Below are 26,037 nucleotides of genomic sequence, written 5' to 3' on the forward strand. Positions count from 1 at the left end.
ACGCCGTGCACGAGGAGGAGTCATGTGCACGTTCAATACAGCTGCCTGTGCGCGCGCGCGGGTGCATAAACCCACCTGGCTGCCTGTACTGAGTCACGAGATGTGAACACCTCATTACTTAGAGTTAGGTTTGCTACTTTTCCAAGGATGTAGGGGTATGTGCCCCCTGACCTGTTCCCTGAAACAGTGTGTGTATGAATGTTTATGTGTGTGTGTGTGTAGTAGGAGGCAAGGAAGGGGGGGTGAAGGAAATATTAGATTAAACAATTTTGGACAGTGCTCTGGGCAAGAAGCGGGTACCCATCCTGGTCCTTCTATCTGCTACTGTGTGGTCCAGGGCTTGTATGTGTGAGAGGCCCCTGCCCACAGGCTTCCAGCATTTTAACCCAAGCCTTTGTATCATGAACTATTGCTCTCAGGGGATTTCTTGGGGCTCTTTCTGTGCTTCCAGCTTCAGAGTAAACTGTGAAGGACTGTCAGCGCCCCCTTGCCTGTCGGGGGAGAGGCTGGACCCATATGTAGGCTGAAGGTGATGGGACACCAGAAGGCCATCCCAGGAGGGATTGGGCTCTGGGTGCTTCTCTGGTGCCCCCTCCCCGAGGGTCCACAGCCCTGCAGCTCCATGCTCATGTGGTGAGCCTGGAGAAGAGCATCTCTGGTCAGTCTTAACAGCAGAGGGACTGTTTCTTTAGGATGAGGGTGTGATCACTCTGGACCCCCTCTTCCTGCTGCCCAGGTCAAGTCCTTCATGACCTCTTCAGGCACAAAGTTCAGGGACTTGGGCAACTGCTATCCCACAGGACTGCGATCCCACAAGGGTCTCCAAACCTCAGCCCCACTGCTGCCAATACCTTTCCTGCTGCCTCAAGAGCAGGGAACTTGAGGGAGGGATGGAAGTGGGTGTGGCTGGGGACAAAGGATGCTCCCAGGGCTCAGGAAGCCCCCTCCAAGGTTCTCTCTCTGGCCTCAGTCCCCCTGCCTCAACTTCCCTGCTCTTCTGGGGACCCAGCAGCAGCAGCAGCAGCAGCAGGGGACAGAGGAGGCCTCCTGCTCTCCACGCATGCTCCCTGGACCCTGGGGCTCTGGGATGGGGGAGGAACAGGAAGGACCAGAGTTAATGCCCAACTGGCAGGTCCTGGACAGGCTGCCTTGGTTGTTTACCCCCAGTGTCCTCTCTGATCAATCAGTACCCCTATCAATTATTGTTAAATATTCTGAACGTCGCCTTTGATGGGTTCCTAGGTCCTCTGATGGATTAATATCAGCATTGTTTCCTCCAGCACAGACACCGCCTCTTCCCAATAAGCTGAGAAGCCCCATGAGCTTATCACATCATCATCATCATCCCTTATGACCTCTGTGACCTTTGGGAGGTGGGAGGGCCAGGATTATCATCCCCTTTGACAGAAAAGGGCATGGAGGTGATGCTCGTGGTTATATGATTTCCCCCAAGTCAGTTACCACCATGATGTCAGAACCTAAAGGCAGGTTTCTGATTCCAAATCCAGTGCTTTTCCCAGGACACCAATCTGTCTTCCCCTGGTCGACCCCAGATGATCCCCTGGAGCCGGCCAGGGACATGTGCAGCTGCACCCATGTCCTCCCCATCACACGCAGTGCTCTCAAGGGTCCTCAGCTGGAAGAGGTGCTCCCCGACTCACCGATGACCGTGAGGGTGCCTGTGGCCTCTGCCGAGCCGAAGGTGTTGGTGACTTCACAAATGTAGGTGCCGCTGTCCTCGGTCCGCAGGTCACTGATGGTCAGCCCTGTGATGCGCTTGGTCCAGCGGCTGTCTGCCGGGAGGGGTCGGCCATCCTTGAGCCAGCGGATGGCAGGGATGGGGTAGCCGGAGGCGGTGCAGGGCAGCTCCACGGTGTGGCCGGCCCACACTTCCTGGGAGTGGAAGCCGTCCAGGATGGTGGGGATTGATTCGGCAGGGTCTGGAAGGCAGAGAGAGTGAGTAGCCCTGGGTTTAGGGGTTTGGGGTTGGGGCTGGGAAGGCAGACACCCAGAACTTGCTGCTCACTGGTGCCCAGAGTGAGTGATACCCAGGTGAGAGGGCTCACTGTATCTCCCTGTGCCCCAGGCTCTGGCCCAAACTCTCCTGCTCAGGTCAGATGGAGGCCCTGAGTATGGCTGGGGGAGGAGAGGATGCGGCGGGTAGGCTAGGCTAGAATGACAGACAGACAGACAGAGGGAAAGGGGAAACAGCAAGGGGCCCAGGAAGGGAGAGACTTTCCTACAAACAGCGCTTGTGATGTGAGAAGCAGGACATCTGGGAGTTGTGATTCTGGTTAGTCTTGGTCTGGGTCTCAGACTGGAGCAGAGGCTCCCACCAAGGATGAGCAGCCCTGTCTGGTCCTGTCTCCTCCCACTATGGTCTGGGTAGGTTCAGAGGAGGCGGGGCATTTCCACAGGGGCCAAGAAGATTCAGGAGTTAAGCCTTCTGCAGAACACACTTGCCACCCCCAACATGCTCTCTTGCTCTTTTTTTCTTTTTCTTTTTTTCTTTTTAGGGCCCACGTGTGGCCTCTGGAAGTTCCCAGGCTAGGGGTCGAATTGGAGCTGTACCCGCTGGCCTACGCCACAGCCATAGCAATGTGGGATCCGAGCAGCATCTGTGACCTACACCACAGCTCATGGCAAGGCCGGATCCTTAACCCACTGAGTGGGGCCAGGGATTGAACCTGTGTCCTCATGGATACTAGTCAGATTCGTTACCGCTGCACCACAACAGGAACTCCGGTGCTCTCTCTTTTGCATTCTCAAACCAAGAGAAAGCAGTGACTGGGAGGCCTGTGGCCCTGCACTGCAGAAAACCTGGGAGGATTCTGTGTGCGATGCCATTTCTTGGTGGTGTTCAGTCTAGTTCTCACCCTAAAAGCCTCTCTGGGTTTTCTGCCCACTGAGGAATTTCCCCTGATGTGAAACCTCTGCAGGCTCCCTTGATAGACATGCTACAACCCACATTTCTTCTCCTGACTTCAGTGATCTATGATCTCACCTGGCCAGGTCCTTGGCCTGGCCTGCCTCCCACACCTTCTGATCTAACCAGGTCCCCATGCGTGGCACCCTGTTATCATATCGTCTTCCACCTGGGTGCCCTGCCAGCCCCCTCTGCTCGGCCAGCTCCTACTGATCTTTCATAAACCAGCCTCAACATCACCCCTTCTGGACGTCTCCCCCAGGCCACTCACACTGGACTCCCATCAAGTATTCTTCCTTTTTCATTTTATTTTCAAGCCATCTTTTCTTTTGAAAGAAAAAAAAAAATTCCAAGTGCAACATATGCACCTGGCAAAACTTCAGAAAATAGAGAAGAGCATACAGGGGAAAGGGAGTCCCCTCACTCCTGCGCCCAGCCACCCCATGTCCTTCCTAGAGGCAACCACTGTGGCCACTGACCCCATGGCCCTTGCCATCAGCCCTTAGCACCAGGCATCAGGCTGTGCACCTGTCTTCCCTGGAAGACCAAGGCAGCATGGATCCACTGTGGTTTCTCCCATGCCTGGCACAGAACAGGGCTGCTGAACCCTACAAGTCTGAGGGAAGGTGAACGGGGACACACGGGCAAAGGGTGGACCAGTGGTCTGCCTCTTCTGCATGACACAACTGTGTAGGTTTAAGGACAACTCACCTAGGGACCTTGGAGGGCACCACAGGCGAGGATCCTGAGACCAGAGAGGTGCAGTGACCCACCCAGGATCACACTGCAAAGCCAAGATCCAAAACCAGTAAATGGGTCTGGGATAGAATAATCTAATACCCAATGCAGCTCCAGAGTGAGTGGCAGGAGCACAGACACCCTTCTGGCTCCCCCTTGAGTATAGGACATTTCCTCTGTCCTCAGCTCATCCCCCTTGAGAGGGGCTGGGCTGGGAATGTTCCTCCAGGAGGACTTTCTAGAAGGCTCTCTGCTCCTTTCCCACCATCAGTGGCTTTTCACCAGGAAGCTGGCCCTGGGAATCAGGAGACTCAGGTGCACCTCGGCCTAGGTCACTGCTAAGCTGTGCGACCTTGGCTGAGTCTTCTGACCTCCCAGAGCCCGAGTTTTCTGTCTGCACAGGGAGGTGATACCACTGCCTCCAGATCTCAGAAGGCTGCTGTGGGCAACAAAGCAAAATGTGTGTCAAAGAGCTTGACGGACGCGACAGCCCCACGCAGATGTGCCGGGCGATTACTATTCCGCAGCCGCCTGCCCTGCCTCCCCGCCAGCTTCGGCGGCCTCTTCCCCCCACAACCCTGTGGGAATGGCTGGGATAAACAAACCCGGTGCCAGGGAAGAATTACTCAATGTGACACTTAATTGATGCAAAATACACAAATTCCGTGGCACACCGCAGAATTTACAAGCGAGGGGCTGACGGGGCGGCGGAGGAAGGGGCGGGGGGAGGGAATTAATCACCGAGTCTCAGGCGTGAAATTAAATTCTGAGGGAAAGAAACCTCTTTCATTACTCCGGAGCAGAAGGAAAATGCTGTGGCGTGTACAGCGACAGCCTGGGGGGATCGGGGGCTCCCGGGGCCAGTGCCAGGCTGGGGGGACAGATGGCCCAGCCCTGAGAAATCTTGGAGGGTCCACTAGGGCTGGGGGGCAGTCAGGGTGCCCCGGGGAGGGGGTGCTGCCAGGACCTCCCCCAGCTGGCTGAACAGCACTGCCCTGGCTTCTGCCCCTGGCTCGGCGCTCTGAGCTGAGGAACTCTGGGCTAGTCTCTCAGCCTCTCTGGTCACTGGTTCCCTCCATGATAAATGCCAACAACAGGGCCTATTGCACAGAGTTAATGCCCGTGAAAGCACTTAGGAAACTCCAAAAAGCACCTCGATGTGTAGACTGCTTATTAGGTTGTATTTTAGGGGGCTCAGACTTTTCTTGCAACCGCCTACCTTGGACAATGCAGAAAGTCGCTCCCTGCCCCCACCTTGGAAATGTCGTGGGAATAACAAGGCAGGGACAAGAGAACGGCAACCACTATGACCATGACAAAGGCTGCAGTTACCTGCGCCTGAGTGCTTCCTCTGTGGTCAGCCCCATGTTAAGCCTTCTACATGCAGCATCCTATTTAATTCTCACAGTCACCCCGAGGAGGACATGCTGTCTCTCCCATTTTACAGACATGGAAGCTGAGGTTTGGAGAATTACTGATTTTATGCCAGGTTGTACTGCTAGTGAGTGGTGGAGCTAAGACTGAAACCTTGGCCTGATTCTTAAGGCCTTTTCCTGTACATCTCGCTCCACCCCCAGCCGCTTCCCTCCCTCTTACTTAAATACCTGGTGAGGACTGAAATAAACCACAGGTGTGGGTCCTGCCCGCATCCAATGACCTTCTACAAGGCGCTGCCAGGGGATCATTCTGTTCCCTCCGCTTGCCTTTGGGTCTGGGGAGAGGGGCAGCCGTCCCTTGAGGCTGTGCTGGGCTCGGACCCCCTCAGCCACCAGGTGCCTTGGCAGGGCCTAGAACTGCCAGGAAACCTGGCTGCATCCCCCCATCCCCAATGCCAGGGGCTGGCCTGGAGCTGAGGGATGACGCCCTTCCTGGCCACCGGCCCCCAATCTTGCAGGGTTCTGGGGATTAAGGAGTAAAACACCTCAGCTGAAAGCCGGCTCAGGACTGACCCCCACGCTTGACTCTGGGAGCGGATCTGAAATGTGAGGCTGGTGGCTCATGCCTGAGCCCCCCTGATGTGAATTTCCCTCTGCATTGCCTGGCTAGAGTATCCATTGCATTTTTGTCGAGACAAGCAGCTTGCAGATCGCCTTGTCACGTCCCATCACATCAGGGCCCGCGTCACTCCTGGGGCCCCTTTCCTCGGCTCCCTGTCGCTCTCTCCGTCTCTCTCTAGATCCCTTTCACCCCGTCACTGTCATCTTCTCTGTCCTTGTCTTTCTGTTAGGCTTCTGTTTTTCTTTGTCCTCTGTCTTTCTCTCGCTGTGCCCATGCATCTCCCCTTTTGTCTGCCTGGGTGCCTCCCTGTCTTTGTTTCTCTGTTTCTCTGTTTGGGCTTTAGCTCTGAGTCTTTGGGTAGCATCTCCCATTCTCTCCCTGCTTCCCTCATCCCATCCACAGCAGGGGGGCCATGAGAGCAGAAGGAGAAGAGCTGGCATAGCCTCTAGTTTAAAGAGTGTCTTTTTTGAGGAGTTCCCGGGTGGCTCAGCAGGTTGAGAATCTAGGATTGTCACTATTGTGGCATGGGCTCAATCCCTGGCTCTGGAATTTCTGCACACCGTGGGCATTGCCCCCACCCCCCAAAAAGAAGAGGTGTCTTTTTTTAGTGACTCCTGCCTATTCCCTCCAAAAGCTGAGATAAGATAAGGATGAAAGCACTAACTAGTCACGCAGGGGAAAGGAGCAGATCTTCAGGAGGGGTGGTGGTGGTTCCATGCCTTTTCCAAGCTGTATGAGAGGCATGCAAATAAGATGCAAAACACCATACAAACAAGTGCCTATAATTTGGAAGGGAACCACTGACACATTTGGAAACCGGGCTACCACATTGCCAAGTCTAGCCACAAAGATGGGGCCACACAGTGCAGCCCCACCTCCTCCCCTCACAACAGTGCAGCTTCCCTCGGCATTGGTTAATTCCACAAATATTTACCTCGCACCTAATATGTGCCAGGCCCTGGAGATACAAGGGGGAATCAGAGAGCCTGATCTTGCTCTCCTGGTTTCTGTTCTTCTGGTCTTGCCTTCAAATGCACCAGGCAAATAAGAGGGGTTCCTGGATAGAGTCACCTGCTGGTCCAAGAAGTCCTCACCAAACCACAGAATGTCAGACGCAGATAGAATCTGAGTGGTCACCCCATCCGGTTCCCTTCTCAGAGACCCTGAGATGTGGTGGGGGAGCCTAGTCCCCAAACACAGGTGTTCTGACTATCACTTCATCTTTCTTCCAAAAGCCATGCCCATCCCACCTCTTCCAGAGCAGAGATTTTCAAATTGCAGGTCACAAACGGTTAGGAAGTTATGAAATCCATTTGGTGAGTGGTGACCCACATTTAGTTAAATTGAAATGGGATAGAACAGAATAGAAAATATCAGAGTGCATTGCAATACACGTGGTGGGAAATACCAGCGTGCATTGCATAGGTTATACTGTCTGCGCATCGCCGTCAGGAGTTTGGAAAGCGCTCTTCCAGAAAACCCTCCCTGAGGAGCATGAAGTGCCTTTCTTGCTCCTGGGACTGGGGTCTGTGCGTGGGGTTCGATTAGCCCCTTCCATGGGGGTCTGTGGCTGGGGGAAGCTGGGGTCCGGGGCTTAAGAGTGTCAATTCTGGCTGTGCCTCCTACTGGTTAAACAGTTGAGGCAAGGTGCTTGGCTTCTCTAAGATCTGGTTTTTTGTAGAAATAGCAAGAACAGCACACATCTTACCAAGCTATTATGGTACCTAAGAGACTGAAATTTCTGGCACACAGGGGGATTCAGTTAATACCAGCTTCCATCCTTCCGTAAGGAGATATAATCACTCCAGAATAAAATCCTTTATGGAATTTAGAGGGTTTTCTTACCTTTTGTTTACCTACTTTCAAATGTTGTAAGGTAGGCTATAACAAAAGATATACATATATTCATAAATAGATAAAATAGAATCTTAAAAAATACAAAAAAATAGAATTTTAAAAAATACTTAGAGACATGAGGAAATTAAAAAAAAAATCTCCCTAATCAAATTGAATCATTACTATGAGTAGCAGATTTTATCTATGAGTTTCCTGGTGGCAAAGGCAAAAAGGGAAAAAAGAGGATGAGTCCATAACCCTCGTTATTTGATAAACAGTAAGATATCAGTTCTTCAGGGGAGTCAAGTTTCCTCAGGTACAGACTTCTGAAAAGTCTTTAACTGTCCAGTCCTTATATGAAGGACCCCCAAAACTAAATCAGATAAGCTCTGTCTCAGTGGTTTCTGAACCCAAGTTCTTTAATCTCCTTCTCTGAGTCCCCTGAGTACACAGCAGACTCCCTGATCCGAGGTGTTCACACATCCCCCCAGTCCTAGGGGTGGGCTGGTGCGCCCCCTCCCCAGACCTCTCACCTACCTGTCACAGAGAGGCGGGCCCCATTGCTCTGCCGGGTCTCCCCGCTGTACTTGTGCTTGGTGATGCAGCGGTAGGTGGAGAGGGCGTCCTCCTTCTGCACGTCAGAGATGTATAGCCCGCCGTGGTAAGTAATAAAAAACCTGTTTTCTGGAGACACAAGAGGGACACAGTTAATTATTCCTCTGGCTAGGCACACCACCAGAAGCAACTGGGGCCTGCAGCTGGCCTTCTCTCAGGCCAGGACTGTTGCCCAGGGGAGGGGAGGTGATGGGAAAAACAAGGGAGGTGAAGAGGGCAGGGGAGTGTCTCCAATAGATGAGAATTTTCTACATGCAAACAAATAGAAATCATGGTAACTATTCCTTTAAGTGAAGATGCTTCAGGTTTTAAAGGAAGATGTTGGGCTTTAGAATCAGAAGAGATGTGGGTTCCAATCTACCTCTTCCATGGATTAGCTGTGTGACCTTGGGGGAAGTCACTTAACCTCTCTGAGCCTTCTCTGTGCAACAAAGTATAAATAATACTTCATAGAGTGTATGTAATGACGAAAAAAATAATAAAGCACCTGGAACCTAGCAAGTGCTCACTTAGTGAATATTAGTCCTCGTCTTTCCTATCTTTTTGCAAGAGCTTGAAAAGCCTTAACATTTATTGCTTGTTGATTCTTACAACTGTTTGAGATGTTATCTCCATTTTAAAATCATAGTCAGTAGGTGGATCAGAACTCAGGCCTTCTCGTTTCCATCTCTCCCTTTGCACTGAGCCAAACACAAGCCTAAATTATTTTCTCTCAATTATTTATTCACCCAAGAAACAATTATTGAGGCTAAGCTATACTAGGAGTGGGGGTGTGGAGATGTGGGTTTACAGTACTAATTCATCATACATTTTTTTTTTCTTTTTAGGGCTGCATCTGTGGCAAATGGAAGTTCCCAGGCCAGGAGTCGAACTGGAGCCGCATCTGTGGCCTATGCCACAGCCACAGCAACATAGAATCCTTAACCCACTGAGCAAGGCCAGGGATCGAACCTACATCTTCATAGAGACAATACTGGGTCCTAAACCCACTGAGCCACAGTGGGAATTCCCATCATATAGTTCTTGATAGCATTTCCTGCGAGGCACAGGTGCCAGCAATGTGCTTTATTTTCCCGCCCCCCTCCACAGCCTCACTGCCGCGGTTTGGCAGAGGAGCGGAAAGGACAGGGTAGCACACCCACTGGGCTGACTATAGGATAAGACTCGACTCCAAGGTAGAGTGGATTTTCTTGTCCAGGGTCTTAAGGCAAACCCTGAACTTGAGCTAGTCAGGGCTGATTTTAAAAGAGGAGAATGTAGACTGGAGAGCAGGGGAGGGGCTTGCATTTGGCTTTGGGACTCTCTAAGCTCACAGCCTCTTGTCTAAGACCCAGCCAGACCAAGATTGAGAAGCTAGCCTTGGGTTCCTCTGCTGTTCTCTAGGGGTGCGCCAGCTTTCCCATGTAGGCACAGAAGATCCCAGGCTGCCATCTCAGAGTCTGGACAGTGATCATGACTTACAAGAAAACTGTAGGGGAGAGGGTGAGGCTGACCTCGTAGGAAGGACCTGCTAACACTGGACGCTCAGGCTTACACAGGGAAATATTTTGGGCAGCCCCAGCCCCTTCAAATCCTATTATTTTGAGTCTGATTTCCCACGCCTGAGGGGCTGAGCTGAGCCCTCTCCACTGCTGACAAGAGCTCTGATGCTGGCTCATTCTCCTATTAGGAATATTCTGTGGTGCCCAATCCTTCAAAGCACAAGTCCAAGATCTCGGCACCTGCAGACGGGGACTCACCAAAGGATGCTTTCCAATAATGCCTGCTTGTTTGAAAAGCTGAGTGTGCTGGACCTGCCCCCTCCACAGCTGGACCTTTGGCAAAGCTTCTCCAGCCTTCATTTGATTACTTCCAGGGCTAGGGAATTCACTACTCACTACTTCAGTGACCCATTCCTGAGTTGATAATTCTGACTTTGAGAAAGACCTTCCTTGGTCACAACTGGTCTCCATGGGTCCTGGTTTCTATTCATTGGACCCCTAGAGAACCAGCTGAAACCTGTGTCACTGATAGACTGCCTCACAAACTGGAAGGCAGCTATGACGCCCTTTGATCTTTCATCAGGCTAAGTAGTCTTAGTTTATTTATTTATTTATTTTTTGTCTTTTTGCTATTTCTTTGGGCCGCTCCCGTGGCATATGGAGGTTCCCAGGCTAGGGGTCGAATCGGAGCTGTAGCCTCCGGGCTACGCCAGAGCCACAGCAATGCAGGATCCGAGCCGCGTCTGCAACCTACACCACAGCTCACGGCAATGCCAGATCGTTAACCCACTGAGCAAGGGCAGGGACCGAACCCGCAACCTCATGGTTCCTAGTCGGATTCGTTAACCACTGCGCCACGACGGGAACTCCTCCAGTTTATTTTTTAAAATAGTTATTTAGTATGGTTTCAAATAACTTCATCAGTGTTGTTGATCTCTTGCTGCTTCTTTTTTTTTTTTTTTTTGACTCCAGATGTGGCAATATGGAAGTTCCCAGGCTACGGGTCGAATTGGAGCTGTAGCACTGGCCTACACCACAGCCACAGCAACACCAGATCCAAGCCTCATCTGTGACCTACCTACACTGAAGCTCATCTCAACGTTGGATCCTTAACTCACTGAGTGAGGCCGGGGATCGAACCCATGTCCTCATGGATACTAGTTGGGTTTGTTACTGCTGAGCCACAATAGGAACTCCCTCTGGCTTCTTAATAAACCTTGGTTTATCTACAAATCTCTGAATTTTCCCTCCCTCTCTCCCTCCCTCATGTCTGTGTTCAGGACTAGACCTACTGGGTGCCACGCCCTTTGCCAAGTGGTGGGAAGCTGACAGTCAGTGTATTTGACCAGGACAGAGTAGAGCCAGGTTACCAACCTCCAGCCTAAGCTGCATTAACCTTTTGCAGGGAGGAGGAGGAGGGGGAGGGGGAGGGTGGCATGGAGGTGGGGAGGCAGCCCCATTATACTACTGCTTCCTACTCTGCCCACAACTAAAGGCCCATGTCTTGTGTCTGAGAGATGCCGCTTGGCCACGTTTCCTCCCTCCGCCCTTGGACACCTGGCTATGTGGGCCTGGGTCTGGGATGTCACATGGATCCCCACCGACTGGCATCTTGTTGGGCTCTCCCTAGATGAACCCTAGGCCAGCTGGCAGCCCTCCTGGAGCTTGTGGATCCCTGCTCTGCCCCCCCAACACGAGGACCACACCCCACAGACCGCCACTCGGTACTGTGGCTAAAAGACGAAAAGGAAGCAGGAGGGAGCCAGGCCCTGCAGTCAGAAGACCTGCAGGAAGCAAGAAGAAAGCCAGGCTCCCCCACCAGACACTGCATGTGCCGTTTTGTCTCCATGTTGTGACATCCCAAAGTCAAATGCGGAAGCTCTCCTGTAATTTACTATGAAACTGGGACTGGAATGCAGAACTACTGGAGGGTGTGGCTGCCAATCAGAAGGACCCGGGTTGGGGGTGGAGGTGGGATAAGGAGAAAGAGGGAAAGACCCTAAAATCAACCCCAGCAGCCCACAGGTGCTCCAGCCTGGACAGCTAGGACCCTGTTATCCCCAGAACGAGGACGACAACAGTACGCTTGGCCCTGAGGAATTTTAAGCTGGGGAGGGGTGCTGCGGTGGTGGTGGTGGTGGTGGGGAACTGGGGTTTCTATGGCAACAAGCAGCTGCTGCATCTGATGTTTCACATCCTTCATTGTCCTCATTTTCCCCCTCCCTTCCCCCTTCTTGTGCATATTTAATTGCAGTAACATTTCCAGATACAGTGTATCGCTCCTCCTGAAACAAAGGCAGGCCACAGCCAGGGGGACGCACAGCAAGCAAGAGGGGAAGGAGAAATCAGGGGTATTATGTTAATCCCCACTGGGGGGGACTTGTGCAACATCAGTTCTGCATGTTTGATGAGAATCAGATGATGGGCCCCGCTGGGGAAGGAAGGAGAAGGGGGCCTGTGGAGTGAGAGGCATACAGCGTAGCCAGGGGACGAGGCGCAGCCAGCTGGTGGGGGATCAGGGGGGCCAGGGCTCCAAGCACACGGCTGGCCTCCACGGCTGGCTCCAGCGGGGTGCCCTGGCAATCTGGAAGCCCATACTCTGCAGCTCACATGGGAGCAGCTGTCCTCTGATTGGGTAGAGGAGTCACTAGCCCCCATCTTGGCTCCTACTCCTTGGGGCAGGCTGCGTCCAGCAGGAGGAAGAACGGAGTGGCAGCCAGGACCACCACGTCCAGTCCCCGTCCAGAGGCCACTGGGTTGTGTGTGTCTGGGGTCATAACTGGGGTGCTAATGGAATTCAGTGGTCAGGTTACAATAACAACTGGTCTACCCCAAACGCCAGTAACATCCCCATGGGAATATACTGGAGGGTCACTTTCCCTTAGGCTCTAGAATTAAGACGTGGAACTGTGTTTAAATGTGGACTCTGCCAGTGGCACCACTTGGCTGTTACATCGCAAAGTCTGCAATAGACCATGCCTATGACCAGGAAGTGCTGTGCATGGTTAATGAATCCTTTTCTTTTGATTATTATTGGAATACTCCAGCCTGCTTCACTATCCTTTTTTCCTGGTGATCTGGAGGAGGCTTCTCCTTTTTTCATTTTTCATTTTTTATGATTTATTTATTTATTTATTTATTTATCTATCTTTTCTAGGGCCGCACCCGTGGCATATGGAGGTTCTCAGGCTAGGGGTCTAATCGGAGCTGTAGCCACCAGCCTATGCCACAGCCACAGCAACGCAGGATCCGAGCTGAGTCTGTGATCTACCCACAGCTCACAGCCACTCCGGATCCTTAACCTACTGAGCGAGGCCAGGGATCGAACCGGCAACCTCATGGTTTCTAGTCGAATTCATTAACCACTGAGCCACGACGGGAACTCCGCTTCTCCTTTTTTGAAAGCTAAGTATTTATTCAGCACCTATTACATGTTGGGCCCAGGGCATATTATCTCATTTAACCACACCCCTTCGAAATGGATATTATTGTTACTGATGTTATACCAAAGCACAGAGAGGGTAAATGACCACCCACACACATAGGACTGTAAGTCTATTCCCTACGCTCCTCCGAAGCTCCACAGCCAGCCTCTGCTTGATTGCTTCTGTCACTTCCTCTTAAAGGAGCATTCATCCAGTGAATTCAGTTTGGCTTCTTGTATCAAGTCTTTATGGAGCATCCCTAGGTACTGAGCTGACTCCATGGAGAAGTCTTGAACTTGGTTTCCACCCTCTGGGATTCCACAGTTAGAAGACAGTGTCCTTCCAGCTCTCCAAAGGAAAGCTTTGAGCTTTGGTACTGGGGGCTGGTCAAGGATGGGGTGGAGTCAATAGAAGCCATAGTGAGAAGAGGAGGATAAAAAGGGGTCAAGCCACCCAGCACTGGGGAGCAAGCCCAGAACTAGGACCGAGGAGACTGAGGCAGAGCCCTGCTCTTCCATGGATGATGGGGTATATACTCGGTTGAATAGTGCCCCCCCCCAAATTAATGTCCACTCAGAGCTTGGAAATGCAAATAGAATCAAGTTAAAATGAGGTCAAACTGGATTAAGGTAGACTCTACACCTACAATGACTGGTGTCCTTATGTATAAGAAGAGGGAGAATGCGGACACAGACAGGCACACATGGGAGATGCTGTGTGAAGACGGAGGCAGAGAAGGGAGCGATGCATCTACAAGCAAAGAAAAGCCAAGAACTGTCAGCAACCCCAGAAGCTGAGCAAGGGGCGAGGAAGGATTCCTCCCCTAGAGCAGAGGGGGCACACCCTCCCCACACCTTGACTTTTTTCTTTTTGGCTGCATCTGCATTCGGAACTTCCTGGGCCAGGGATCAAACCCTGAGCCACAGCAGTGACCTGAGCCAATGCAGTGACAATGCTGGGTCCTTAACCCACTGAGCCACAAGAGAACTCCTGGTTTGTGGTCATTTGTTAATGCTGCCCGGGGAAATTGATACCAGGTGGCCTGAAGAAGTCAAGTCCTCTCTCTCAGGCCCTCAGTTTTCCCACCCACACAGAAAGGGAAGGGGTGGAGTAGGTGTGTGTGTGTGTGTGTGTGTGTGTGTGTGTGTGTGTGTGTGTGTGTGTGAGTTTGTGTGTTTTTAGAGCTGCACCTGTGGCATATGGAGGTTCCCAGGCTAGGGGTTCAATCAGAGCTCAGCTGCTGGCCTACACCACAGCCACAGCAATGTTGGATCTGAGCTGCATCTGCAACCTACACCACAGCTCACATCAACACTGGATCCTTAACCCACTGAGTGAGGCCAGGGATTGAACCTGCATCCTCATGGATGCTTGTCAGATTTGTTTCCTCTGAGCCACGACGGGAACTCCAGGAGTAGGTCTGTGCTTTTTAACTGTGTTTGTATATTAGCATCATCTGAGGAGCTTTTAAAATTAAACTCTCGTGTGTGTGTGGGGGGTGGCCTGGAAGTCAGTATTTCAAAGAAGTTTTGGGGTGCTCTAATAGGAAGCCAGGGAGAAGAACCCCTGCATTAGATGCACTTGTAGGGCCCTTTCACTCTGACAATGGATGTCTCTGTGATCAGATTCCTGTGAGTCCCATTTCTCCTTCAAGAAAATGGAGACAAGAAATAGGACTTAGGTCCCAGAGTCATTGGGAGGATTTGATGAAAGATGAGATAGCGCATGGGAAAGTCTCCAGCACGTGGGTGGTACTTGTTAAATCTCAGCACAAGTGGCTCCAGCTCGGGGAGGTGGAGGGCTGGGGGGGCCATTCGGGGGGCTCTCCATCCCTTCCTGTGGTCAGGCTTCCTGCAAAGTCTCCCCCTTCCTCTCAGGAGCTTGGAAATAAAGGAGGTCCTCCTTGGCAATTCAGAGGTCTTACCCAGGTGCTAAGTGAGCCGACAGCATCTTTTCTGTTTTTCTAAGAGGTCGGGGAGCTGGGACTTGGAGACTCCCCAGAGCTACAGGAGCCACAGAGAGGTAATGGGCAGAAACCTCGTGGTCCCTGGCATGCCCCAGAGACTGGAAGAGACAATGGGTCTTTCACAAAGGTGACACCCTCTTCCTGATCTCGGGGAGGCGTGAGGGTGGGGGAGAGGGTGCTGGGCAGAGGAGGGGGGAGTGAGGGTTTGCTGGAAGGTGTGAACTGAAAAAATCCAGCTCCAACCTCTAGAGCAAGGGAAGGGACTTACTGAACGAAGCAAGGACAGCAGCTTCCTAACTGGTCTCCCTGCTCCGGGTCCCCACCCCTCCGCCAACTGCTCCCAACAGGCAGCCAGAGTGATGCTGAAAAACCTAAGTCAGGTCATGGGGCTCCTTTGCTCAAAACCCTTCAATGGTTTCCCCTCTCACTCAGTGTGAAAGCAGTGCCAGTCACAAAATAGACACTTGATAAATATTTCTAGAATGAATGAATGAAAGAATAAATGAATGAATGAAAGAAACTTCCCAAAACTCTAAGGTAGTTTAAGCCCCATTTCCCTCATGAGGGAACTGCAGCTCAGAAAAGTCAGATCTCAGCTCTAAGTTTACCTCCTCCAGGAAGCCTCCCCAGATTAACCCACTCCCGTTTCCGAGTGCTTCTACATCTGGCAAACCTCTTGCCACTGCTAATCACTATTTCTATTATAGTCAATGAGACCTTTAAAAATAACTAGGGAGTTCCCGTCGTGGCGCAGTGGTTAACGAATCCGACTAGGAACCATGAGGTTGCGGGTTCGGTCCCTGCCCTTGCTCAGTGGGTTAACGATCCGGCATTGCCGTGAGCTGTGGTGTAGGTTGCAGACGCGGCTCGGATCCCGCGTTGCTGTGGCTCTGGCGTAGGCCGGTGGCTACAGCTCCGATTCAACCCCTAGCCTGGGAACCTCCATATGCCGCGGGAGCGGCCCAAGAAATAGCAACAACAACAACAACAAAAAGACAAAAAGACAAAAAAAAAAAAAAAAAAAAAAAAAAAAAAAAAAAAAAAAATAAAAATAACTATTTTTGAATATTCAAAAGTCAAGATTAAATGGTATGGCAGTTCCTTAAAAAAATTAAAAATAGAATTACCATATGATCCAGCAATTCCACTTCCAAGTTTATTCCCAAGAGGATTGAAAACAGGGTCTCAAAAAGATAGCTATTCACCCATGTTCATGGCAGCATTATTGATGGATGAGTGGATAAAGAAAATGTGGTATATACATATATAATGGAATATTACTTAGCCTTAAAAGGAAGGAAATTCTGTCACATGCTGCAACACAGATGAATCTTAAGGATATTATGCTAAGTGAAAAAAGTAAGATACAAAAGGAAAAATATGGTGTGATTCCACTTATAAGAGGTGCCTAGAAATGTGTAGTTATTAGAAACAAAATTAGAATGATGGTTGCCAGAGGCTAGCGGGAGGATGGAATGGGGAGTTGGGATTTAATGAGTTGACAGGTTCAGTTTTGAACGATGACATTTAATTTAAACATGACTGAACTTAAAACTGAGCTGAGGACTTCCCGTTGTGGCTCAGTGGTTAACGAATCCGACTAGGAACCATGAGGTTGTGGATTCGATCCCTGCCCTTGGTCAGTGGGTTAAGGATCCGGTGTTACCGTGAGCTGTGGTGTGAGTCACAGACACAGCTCGGATCCCGTGTTGCTGTGGCTCTGGCGTAGGCTGGTGGCTACAGCTCCAATTAGACCCCTAGCCTGGGAACCTCCATATGCCATGGGTGCGGCCCTAGGAAAGGCAAAAGGACAAAAACAAAACAAAACAAAACAAACAAAAAAACTGAGCTGAAATGCTACTGAGCTTAACACTAAAAATGGTTAAGACGGTAAGGTTTATGTTATATGTATTTTACCACAATTAAAATTAAAAAAATTCAAAAGTCAAGATTCTAAGGAATTTGAATGAGTGTCTTTGAGTGAGTTTCCTATCATCAGAGGTATTTCAGTAGAGGCTGAAGAAGCACTTGGCTGAGATATTGCATAGAAGATTTAAGTATTAAGTCGGGGGGGGAGTGATCATCTTTAAGTTCCCCTCCCTCCTGATTTATAAATTCATGGCTTCAGGAAGGTAAAGCAGCAAGACTCCATGAAGATCATCTGCTGTAATGGGTTTAAAATGAGTGTGCATTGCTCATTTCCACCCCAGGGCCTTTGCTTTGGCTATTCCTTCTGTGCCTGAAATACTCTTTCCTTGACTCACCCTGGCCCCGTTCAGATCTCTGCTCACATGCCAGCTCCTTGGAGAGACCTTGCCTGACCCTCTATCAAAATCAGCCTGGGGTCCATGTCCCTGCCCAATTCCTTGCCCCGCCTTCTTGTCTTCAGAGCATGGGGTATTTCTCGTTGAGAGCAAGGAGTTATTTTAGTATCCCAGTTCCAGAATGTGGCTGGCCCATAGCAGATGCTCAGTGAACCTGTGTTGATGGAATGAATCCTGGCAGGAGAGGAGGCACTTCCAACGGGCTCAGACAGCCGGACCTCCGGCCTGGAGTCCTGTCCTGAAGTCCCCTGCATCCTGGGGTCTCTTCCCCCTCTCACCCTCTGCTGCCTCATTGCAATGGTTTGGGCCACTTTGATCCTTGTCTTGGTTTCCCAACTCAGCAGTGGCCAGGCTGGGACATTAAAACCAGCCTGATGGTTTGGCAGTAGCAAAAGGGAAGTAAATAGACGGTGACATGCTCGGGGCAACCTGGAGCCTACACTGTCTACTCCCGCTGACTCCTCTTCAGGGAGAGGCCCCCTGCAGGGGTGACCTCACACTTCCCAGGAGCTCATCAAACACTCAGAGACACAGGGAGAAGGAGGGATGTGGGTTCTCCCCCTCTGGCCTGCCTGAGGCCTGCCTCCCATTGTCCCTCCCTGACCAAGCCCTCCCTCCTCCTCAGGTGACCTGGAGACCACCAACAGCAGAGTCGCGGGTTCCAGGTTGGAACCACATGGGAATCCCAGGGGCCAATATTCAGATCAGAGGCAACACAACACTCTGGGGGTGGTAGCGAGACATCTTGCTCCAAGGCGGACAGGGAAGTTCAAGAACAGAGCTGCCCTGAGTGGTTCTGTCTCTGCCTGCCTCAGGGCGAGTTCAGCCCCGTGGGTCTTAGAGGTTTCCAGAGCTGGGGCCTTGGAGGAAGGAGGCCTGGGTCCAAGGGACCTGCAGCTGTGAGCTTCCCCTCTCCTGTGGTGACCCTGCCTTGGGTTGGGAGAGGGATCCAGACTTAGCTGGTAAAGTGTCTTCAGTCGTTTTACAAACACAGCAGGAAAGACACCCCCAGGTGCAGGAATCAGTGGGTGCCCATGTGCCAGGCTCTGTGCTCGGCACTTGCCTTTCTTAAGCGCCATCACCAGCCTAGGAAGTGCGTGCTGCTCCTCTTGCTTCATTGATGAGGTCACTGTGTCTCGGGAGGAGACACATTCAGTGGATGGAAAAGCCGGGACTCCCCTCTGGGTCTCCTGAACACGAGTCTAGAGCTGTTCTCCCCAAACCCAGCTGCCAGGACAGCACGTGCTGCAGTTTGGAGGGGCTCTGTGACCCCCTTCCCCAGGGGGCGGATTTCTCCCCTCTCCTGGGCAGTCCCAGGCCCCATGCTTCCTCTGGAGGAGGTTTCCTTCTCACCAGGGAGGGCAGGAGTACTGGGTGAGCAGAAAGGTGTGAGGGGTGAGGTGAGACTAGTGTATTGTTATGACTGAAAGGACGGCTGAGGGATGTTTCTTGGGGGGCTGGTTTGCAGTGAAGTCAGAGGTTGAGGGTATCAAGCGGTCACTTGTTTTGGGAGGACTCAGACTTAGGGAGCAAGGACACTGCCCGGCCCAGGTGCCAAGTGTTAGCAGGAAGTTGGGCTCACAGGCAGGGAGCTACATGCATCTGCTGGCATGCACACTGCTGGGTACCTGTGCACAGCTTAGGGGGCACCAGACAGGACACGGAAGGGAATAGCAGCTCAGGTGACACTGACTCCAGTGAGTGCTGTATGGAGCACCGTATTTGGAGTCAGAAATGGGAGATTTGAGACCTACCATTTACCAAATGTGTGGATTTAGGAAAAACCCCTTAATCTTTCTGGGCTTCTGCTCTCCCGCCCCAAACTAGAGACATTAACCTCTGCTTTCCTGGCTTCCGTGGTTCTTTTGTGGTGTTCATATGATCATGACCAAGAAAGGGCATTGTGACATTTACTGCACTATACATGGTAAGGAGGGGTTATTACCATAATGTGAAGTGTGCCCAAGCACAGCGCATGTGTCCATAACACACATGCGGGTGTAGCTATCTGTGTAGATATTGTGTTGAATGAATACATCCTGGCAGTGGAGACAGTTTTCAGCTTCTGGAGTCAGATGCCTTCCTGAAGCAGGGAAACTAGAGGCTGGGGGTTGGGGGGGTCCTGCTCTGCCCCTCCATTCCTTTGCCCCCATAAGGAAGGTCCCCAGAGACAATGGGAGGTGTGGAGTGGGGGAGGGGAGGCGGGGTGGAATGGATGGAGTTCAGCGCTGGGACCAGGCTTTGGCCAGCGTCAGAAAAATCATCCAGTCTCTCTTGGAAGAGAGGAGCTACTTAGTCGTCACAGCCCAAAGTTTCCAGGAGTAGCCTCAGGATGTATCATTTAGCCCCCAGGGGCCTCCCAATTCCAAAAGAGAAATTGTAATCAATACAGGTTACCAGTTACTGCTCTAGCCAATAGAGATTTATAAAAACAATGTGGTCATCCTGCCACTTGGAGCCTGTGGGTGGCTCATGAGACTAATAAGACAACTCAGCCAGTGGCAGGGCTGCTCTCCCCCGAGGGCAGGGTGGGTGGGGGTGATCAATACTTCTGGGCTGGCAGGAATTAGCCCTGTCTGGGCCCCAGCACCAGGGCAGCCTACAGGGAGCTATTTGAGGCTCGCTCTGCAGAGCACCCTTCTTTCAGGGCTTTGCTATTTCTGCTGAGGGTGAGGGCCCTGGAGCTACCTGCCAGCCTGGGTTTGAAAAGCCCAAGGGAAGCCCAGGCACTGTTCACCTCCTCTGGATTCCCCAGATTGTAAGCCCTCCACCCAAGACCCTGGAGAGAGATTTGCAGCCTGGTGAAGGCACGTGGCATATGAGTCTGGAACTGGAGTTCAAGTCCCAGCTCTGGCCTCTCTATAATAGACTGATTTGTGTCCCCTCAAATTCATATATTACGAGTTCCCACCGTGGCTCAGCAGAAATGAATCTGACAAGCATCCATGAGGACCCAGGTTCTATCCTTGGCCTTGCTCAGTGGGTTAAGGATCCAGTGTTGCCATGAGCTGTGGTGTAGGTCACAGATGTGGCTCAGATCTGGCATTGCTGGGGCTGTGGTGTAGGCCGGCAGCTATGGTTCTGATTTGACCCCTACCCTGGGAACCTCCATATGCTGCAGGTGCGGCCCTAAAAAGACCAAAAATAATTTTTAAAAATTCATATATTAAAGCCTTTCCCCCTGCCCCCAGTGGGACTGTACTGGGGGACAGAGCCTTTAAAGGGTAATTAAGGTGGCTTAATTTGCAGCAACATGGATGGACCTAGAAGTTATCATACTAAGTGAAGTCAGTCAGAGAAAGACAAATATCATATGAGATCATTAATAGATAGAATCTAATAAAAATGATACACTTGAACTTAGAAATGAAGATTTCAGAACCAAACTTGAGGTTACCAAAGGGGAAACGTGGTGAGGGGAGGGATAAATGAGGGGTTGAAACTGACATATACACACTGTTGTCTATCAAATAGGTGGGTTACAAGGACCTCCCATACAGCACAGGGAAATTTACTCAATACTGTGTAATGACTTATATGGGAAAAGACTCTGAAAAGGGGTAGAGTTATGTCTGTTATAACTGATTTACTTTGCTATATGCCTGAAATCACCACAATTGTGTAAGTCAAATACGTTCCCATAAAATAAAAAAAAATAAAGAGGTAATTAATGCAAAATGAGGTCATAAAGATGGGGCCCTAGTCCAATAAGACAAGTGTCCCAATAATAAGAAGAAGAGACACCAGGGATGCCTGTGGACAGAGGGGAGACCCGGTGAGGACACAGTGAGAGGGAGGCAGTCTATAAGCCAGGGAGAGACCACCCAGTAGAAACCAGACCTTGGACGTGGACTTCCAGCAGCCAGAACTATGAGAATCAAATTTCTGTTGTTTAAGCCATCTGTCTGGTATTTTATTCTGGGAGCCCTAGGAAACGAACACACGCCTCCTCCAGACCTGCCATCCCCGGAGGACCCTTCCAGGGCTAAGACTGTGGAGTTGGGTTGTGCTCCCTGTGACACTGGACTGAGGACTATAGGATAGGAATGAGAGGAGGACAGTGACAAGCTGGCCCTGAGGGTCACCAGGTGAACTATGGAGGTTGGGTTCAGAAAGTGAGAGTGTGAGGGGTGGGGAGAGATGGATCCCGAGCCCCTCGTGGGCCCCTAGACAGAGGGAGGGATGAAGTGGCAGGGAAGCAGGCCAGCAATGCACCTTTGGTCACAGACAGGGCCTCGTCTACATTCGCCATCAGACACTCCAATCTGACCCACCACTGCATGGGACACTTGAGGGGACTGAGGCACAGAGGGTCACACAGCCAGCCTGGGTTGGAGTGGAGCTGGCAGGAGAAGCCTCCTGTCTCTGTGCCCACTGCTCTTTCCCCATGGGATTGAAATCGGGCAGAGCAGACATATGTGGGTCACGGTGAACCTGGCAGGATGGGAGGTGGGACCTCTGAGACTTGAGCTTGTACAGCGCATGCAGAACTGCAAACTTTACCATGCCGGGTCAGTGGCAAGAGTGAGGGGAAGGCAGCTGAGCTCGAGGGGCAGCCAAGCTAGAGGTGGGAGTCACAAGTTAACCACTTCCACGTGGCAAGTGACAGGCCCGCCACCTGCTTTCTGGCACAGGGGCTCCCAGGATCTTGGGAAGACACCACAGTCTCATATTCATCTTCAAGGCCTGATGCCAGGATGGGCAGGGGTTTGGTGTACCAGGCTCTGGGTGGGTGTCTCTAGGACCCTGGCAGAGCGGCCTCTGCCCCTCCCCTGGCACCACCACCTCTGAGATGAGAGGACAAGTGGCCAGAGGAAAAGACATAGAACTATGGAGCAATGCCATTTGTGCCCCATAAGAGGCATCAGCCAGGTCCCCCATCTTTATCTCTGCCTTTGGGGCTCAACAGGAGATAGAGTTACTGGGGGGACAGGTGTCTGAGGTCTCAGGACGGCCCAGAAAGTTGATAGCATGATGGAGCAGAAAAATCCTGGCTTGAGTCAGAAGGGGAGTTGGAACAACATTCCCCTCTCGAGCTGGATGATGCTGAGCAAGTCACTGAACCTCTCTGAACTGGAAACCTATGAGAATTAAATAAGTTATGACTTGTACCCAGCACAGGGCAGGGCACATATAGGTAGTGGGTTAACAGCTGTTGAATGAGCATGACTGACTGAATAAAGGAATGGATAACTCTCATAAGGGGGAGACTCAGAACTCGAACTGGGTCTCAGCCTTCAAGCCAACCATTCCCACCACCTCCCAACTACCCACAACTGGCTTCTTGTTGGTAGGAGGGTATGGATTTACAGGGAGGCACTTAGCTCAATTCCCTAGGACCCCGCTGACTGGTCTCTGTGAGCAGCTGGGATCTAGAAAGGGGTCAGCCCTGCCTCTGCAGTGGCCCCCAGGAAGCTGGGGTCACTGGGTGAGGGGACAGTATCCTGGGGAGGGGAGCCAGCAGGAGAGCCTTGGTGGAGGGGGACAGAGGGAGAGAGGCTAGTTTTCTCTCTCTCCCTGAGTCCTTTTCTCTAAATACAGCTCTATCTTTCTCCACCACAGGATTAGCACACATCTCTCATTCTCCTATTGCAACAAGATTTTATTTCTAATTATGCTGTAATAAAACTGGAGCGCTCCCAGGCTTCCTTTCAAATGACTTGTACACACACTGCCGATCGGATCCTCCTCGGCCCCATTGTAATAGCATTTCCCTGACATTCATTAGACATGCATGAGAGGGGCGCTTTAAGAATAGAATTGCATTTAAATGGATTTGCTGAGAGAGGAAGATGGGAAAAAAAGAGAGAGGAGAGGGGAGGAGAGGGAAGGGGAGAGAGGTTTGTTGAACAAACTATGAAAACAAGATGCCATAATAACAGGATGCTGAAATAAGCCTCTTTCTTCGCCCTTCTCCTCCTGCCACACATGGCAGAGCCCAGCCGGGGAGCGGCCTCCAACCCTCCCCTGGAGCCACCCCCCCCCACTTTTATGGTACCCGCTGGGGGGGGGGCTCCATAGCTCCTCGTGCCATGTGTCAGATGCTCATGGTGTAATAGAAAAAGCTGTTATTTCAATTCGAGAAGGCTGCCTTGCTTCGACAGAACCCCAATAGCCAGGCCATCGCCTGCAGGCAGAGGGGAGATGGAGACTGAGTGCCCCCTCCCACGCTCACCTTTGAGGTGTGGCCCCAGCCCTTCTGTCCCTCCCCCTGGAGGACCACCCACACCCCAAATCCCCATGGGTCACTGAGCAGCCTGGATTTTTTTTTTTTACCCTGGGTGTCTCTGAAGTGGGGGGGTCTGCTCCCCCGACCTCTCTGTGAGTGGACTCTCCCCGCGCGTGCTGGGAGTACCATAAACGGCCTACTAGGGAGCAGGGTCTACCTACTAGGTGTACCTACTTGTGGTCCCATCTAATTTACTCCCCTCACCACAACAAGACCCTCTTGAAATGGACATCTGATCACACTGAAAACCATCCGTGGCTTCCTATTTTTCTTAGGATAAAGTCCCAAATCCTTAACGGGGCAGCCAAAGCCTGCCATCCTTCCCCTGGCCCCACTTAGTTCCCTCTCTAGCCCCGGGCCCAACTCCAGCTACGCCAGGCTCCCTCGGGTGCTTCACGGGTCCCAGCTCCTTCTGCTGCCCCCAAACCCCACCGCTCCTCGGACAGTTACCCCACCTCCTGCTGACCCACCCTTCTGAGCTCAGCTCCCACCCCCTTCCTCCACACGACCCTCCCCCTAGTCTTCTGCCTTCTGTCCTCTTCCCTGTTTGTCACGGCATTACTGAGTCAACAAAGACATGGCACTGTGCCTAGACAGGGAGTCTGTTGAGGGCAGGGCAGGGTGGGTCCTGGCTACCGCTGTGGCTCAGCCCCCTCTCTGGGGTAAAGGCTCAGTGGGATGCGACAGAGCCTGGCACTGTGCCGGGGGCGTCCCCAAGGTTATTTCATTCGTCCTGCTGCAGCCTTATTGAGGTGGGGGTTTGCTCTTCCCTCCAACAGATGAAGTAACTGAGACGCAGAGTTCAAAGCAATTTGCCCCAAATCACAAAGCTGGAGCTGTTGGAATCCAAAGCCTTGCTTTTGCCGTGGTACGGGTTCCTGGGACACTGCATTGCCACAGGCATTTCCATTGGTTCCTTCCCACTGGGAGTGCCACCCACTTCCCCTGCACCAAGCGAGGCCCTTCTCAAACCCTGCTTCTTTTGGAAGCCCTCTTTGAGAGTCCAGCTGGTGCAGGCCTTGTCTCCCTTTGCAGACAGCTCCTGGCTCCGACTGCGGGGCTAGACCCTGGGATTGTCCCTGTCTGTTCCGTGGGATCGTTCTTGCATCCCCAGTAGAATGCAGGTCCCTTAAAGACAGCACGTGCCACTCTCCTGAACTCCCCTGTGCCCATACATGACCAACAGAGCACCGATCTGCAGCCCAGAGAGCCGCTCTGCCACTTAGTAGCTGCGTGACCTGGAGATGAGCCCTGGAGAGGAACCCAGGCCCTTGTCTAGAAGGTGTGCTGACATCACCCACCTCACAGGGTCATCGCGAGGCCTCAGGGAGCTGCGGAAAGCTCATGCTTTCTCTCATCCTATTCCTTCCTTGGGGCTCTCTACTTGGTGACAATGGGCTGGGTGGAGACAGGGAATGAGAGAGCTGGTCTTACAGGGTCCCAGAAGAGGGTGTGGCTAAAAGGGACGTGGCACTATGGCCTCTCGAAGTCATTTGATGTGGCCTAAGGGCCCTGCGATGGCCGTGGAGACCACCCCTGTCCTTTCTAGGCTTGTCTTTCCATCCACCACCTCCCCACCCCTGAGGCCTGCCTGGTTTAGACGCCTCCAGGGTCCACACACCACAGACAGAAAATGCTCCCTGGCTGAGAGGTCGGAGTCCCCAAGAGGAGGTGGCAGGTCCATCCACCTCTGCCTCCCTGTCCTTAGCACCGCCCAGGCCTGACCTACTGCATGTTCACGAATGAGACCATGGCCTCCAGGAGGGCAGGGACTGCCTGCCTGTCCACTGCTCTGGGCTCAGTTTTGTGGACAACAACTGCACTCAGTGAGGCTCAAAATGTATCTGCTGAATGAACGGATGAATGAATCACGAACGGAGTGAGTAAGGCTTTTTGCCTCTGTGGTAAGTGCTTAGGCTCTGAAGCCAGCCAGATTTTGTCTCTATCAGTGTGATCTTGCACGACTTACCTAACGTCTCTGATTCTGTTTCCTCTCCTCTAAAACTGGGCCAATAATTGTTCCAATCACACAGAGTTGGAGTTGTCACAAGAATCAGAGCACCTGGAAGTTGAATCGAAGCTACCAGCTTCCAAGGAAGGAAGAATCCATTTACCGTCCACTTCGGTCCACTCAGGAGCTTGGACTGACTACTCGTGTGGGTGGTTCTAGATTGCTTTCAAGTCTCATCTCCTTCTTCTTAGAATCCTTAAAAATCCTCTGATGCTGCTCAAACAGCAGAGGAAATTCTACTATTTTAGAACATCTACCTTTTTTATTTACAGGCTAATCAGCGGGACTATATGGCCCATCAGCAATGCCAACTGGGGAGCTCATGGCGAAAGGTAGAAATGTTCACAGTCCCATCAATGTTTGTGTCTTATCGGGTCTCAAGGCAAGCCTGTCTCATTGAAGTAATGTGAGCACACAAGTGCTCTGCCCCAACTCTACTGGCCCATTCACTTTCCCCCAACATTGCTGTGAATCTGAGCACCTTCAGG

General features: G+C 51.7%; 1 protein-coding gene across 1 annotated transcript in view; it reads right to left on the bottom strand.

Annotated features, from left to right (window-relative positions):
• The window catches only part of DSCAML1 (DS cell adhesion molecule like 1), a 368,115-nt gene that overhangs the window by 94,940 nt on the left and 247,138 nt on the right, over positions 1 to 26,037 (bottom strand). The window contains 2 exon segments of the mRNA XM_021062901.1: positions 1,662 to 1,940; positions 8,036 to 8,182. Coding sequence (XP_020918560.1) covers positions 1,662 to 1,940; positions 8,036 to 8,182 — 426 coding nt within the window.

This window comes from Sus scrofa, chromosome 9 (assembly GCF_000003025.6).
Source record: "Sus scrofa isolate TJ Tabasco breed Duroc chromosome 9, Sscrofa11.1, whole genome shotgun sequence".
Lineage (NCBI taxonomy): Eukaryota > Metazoa > Chordata > Mammalia > Artiodactyla > Suidae > Sus > Sus scrofa.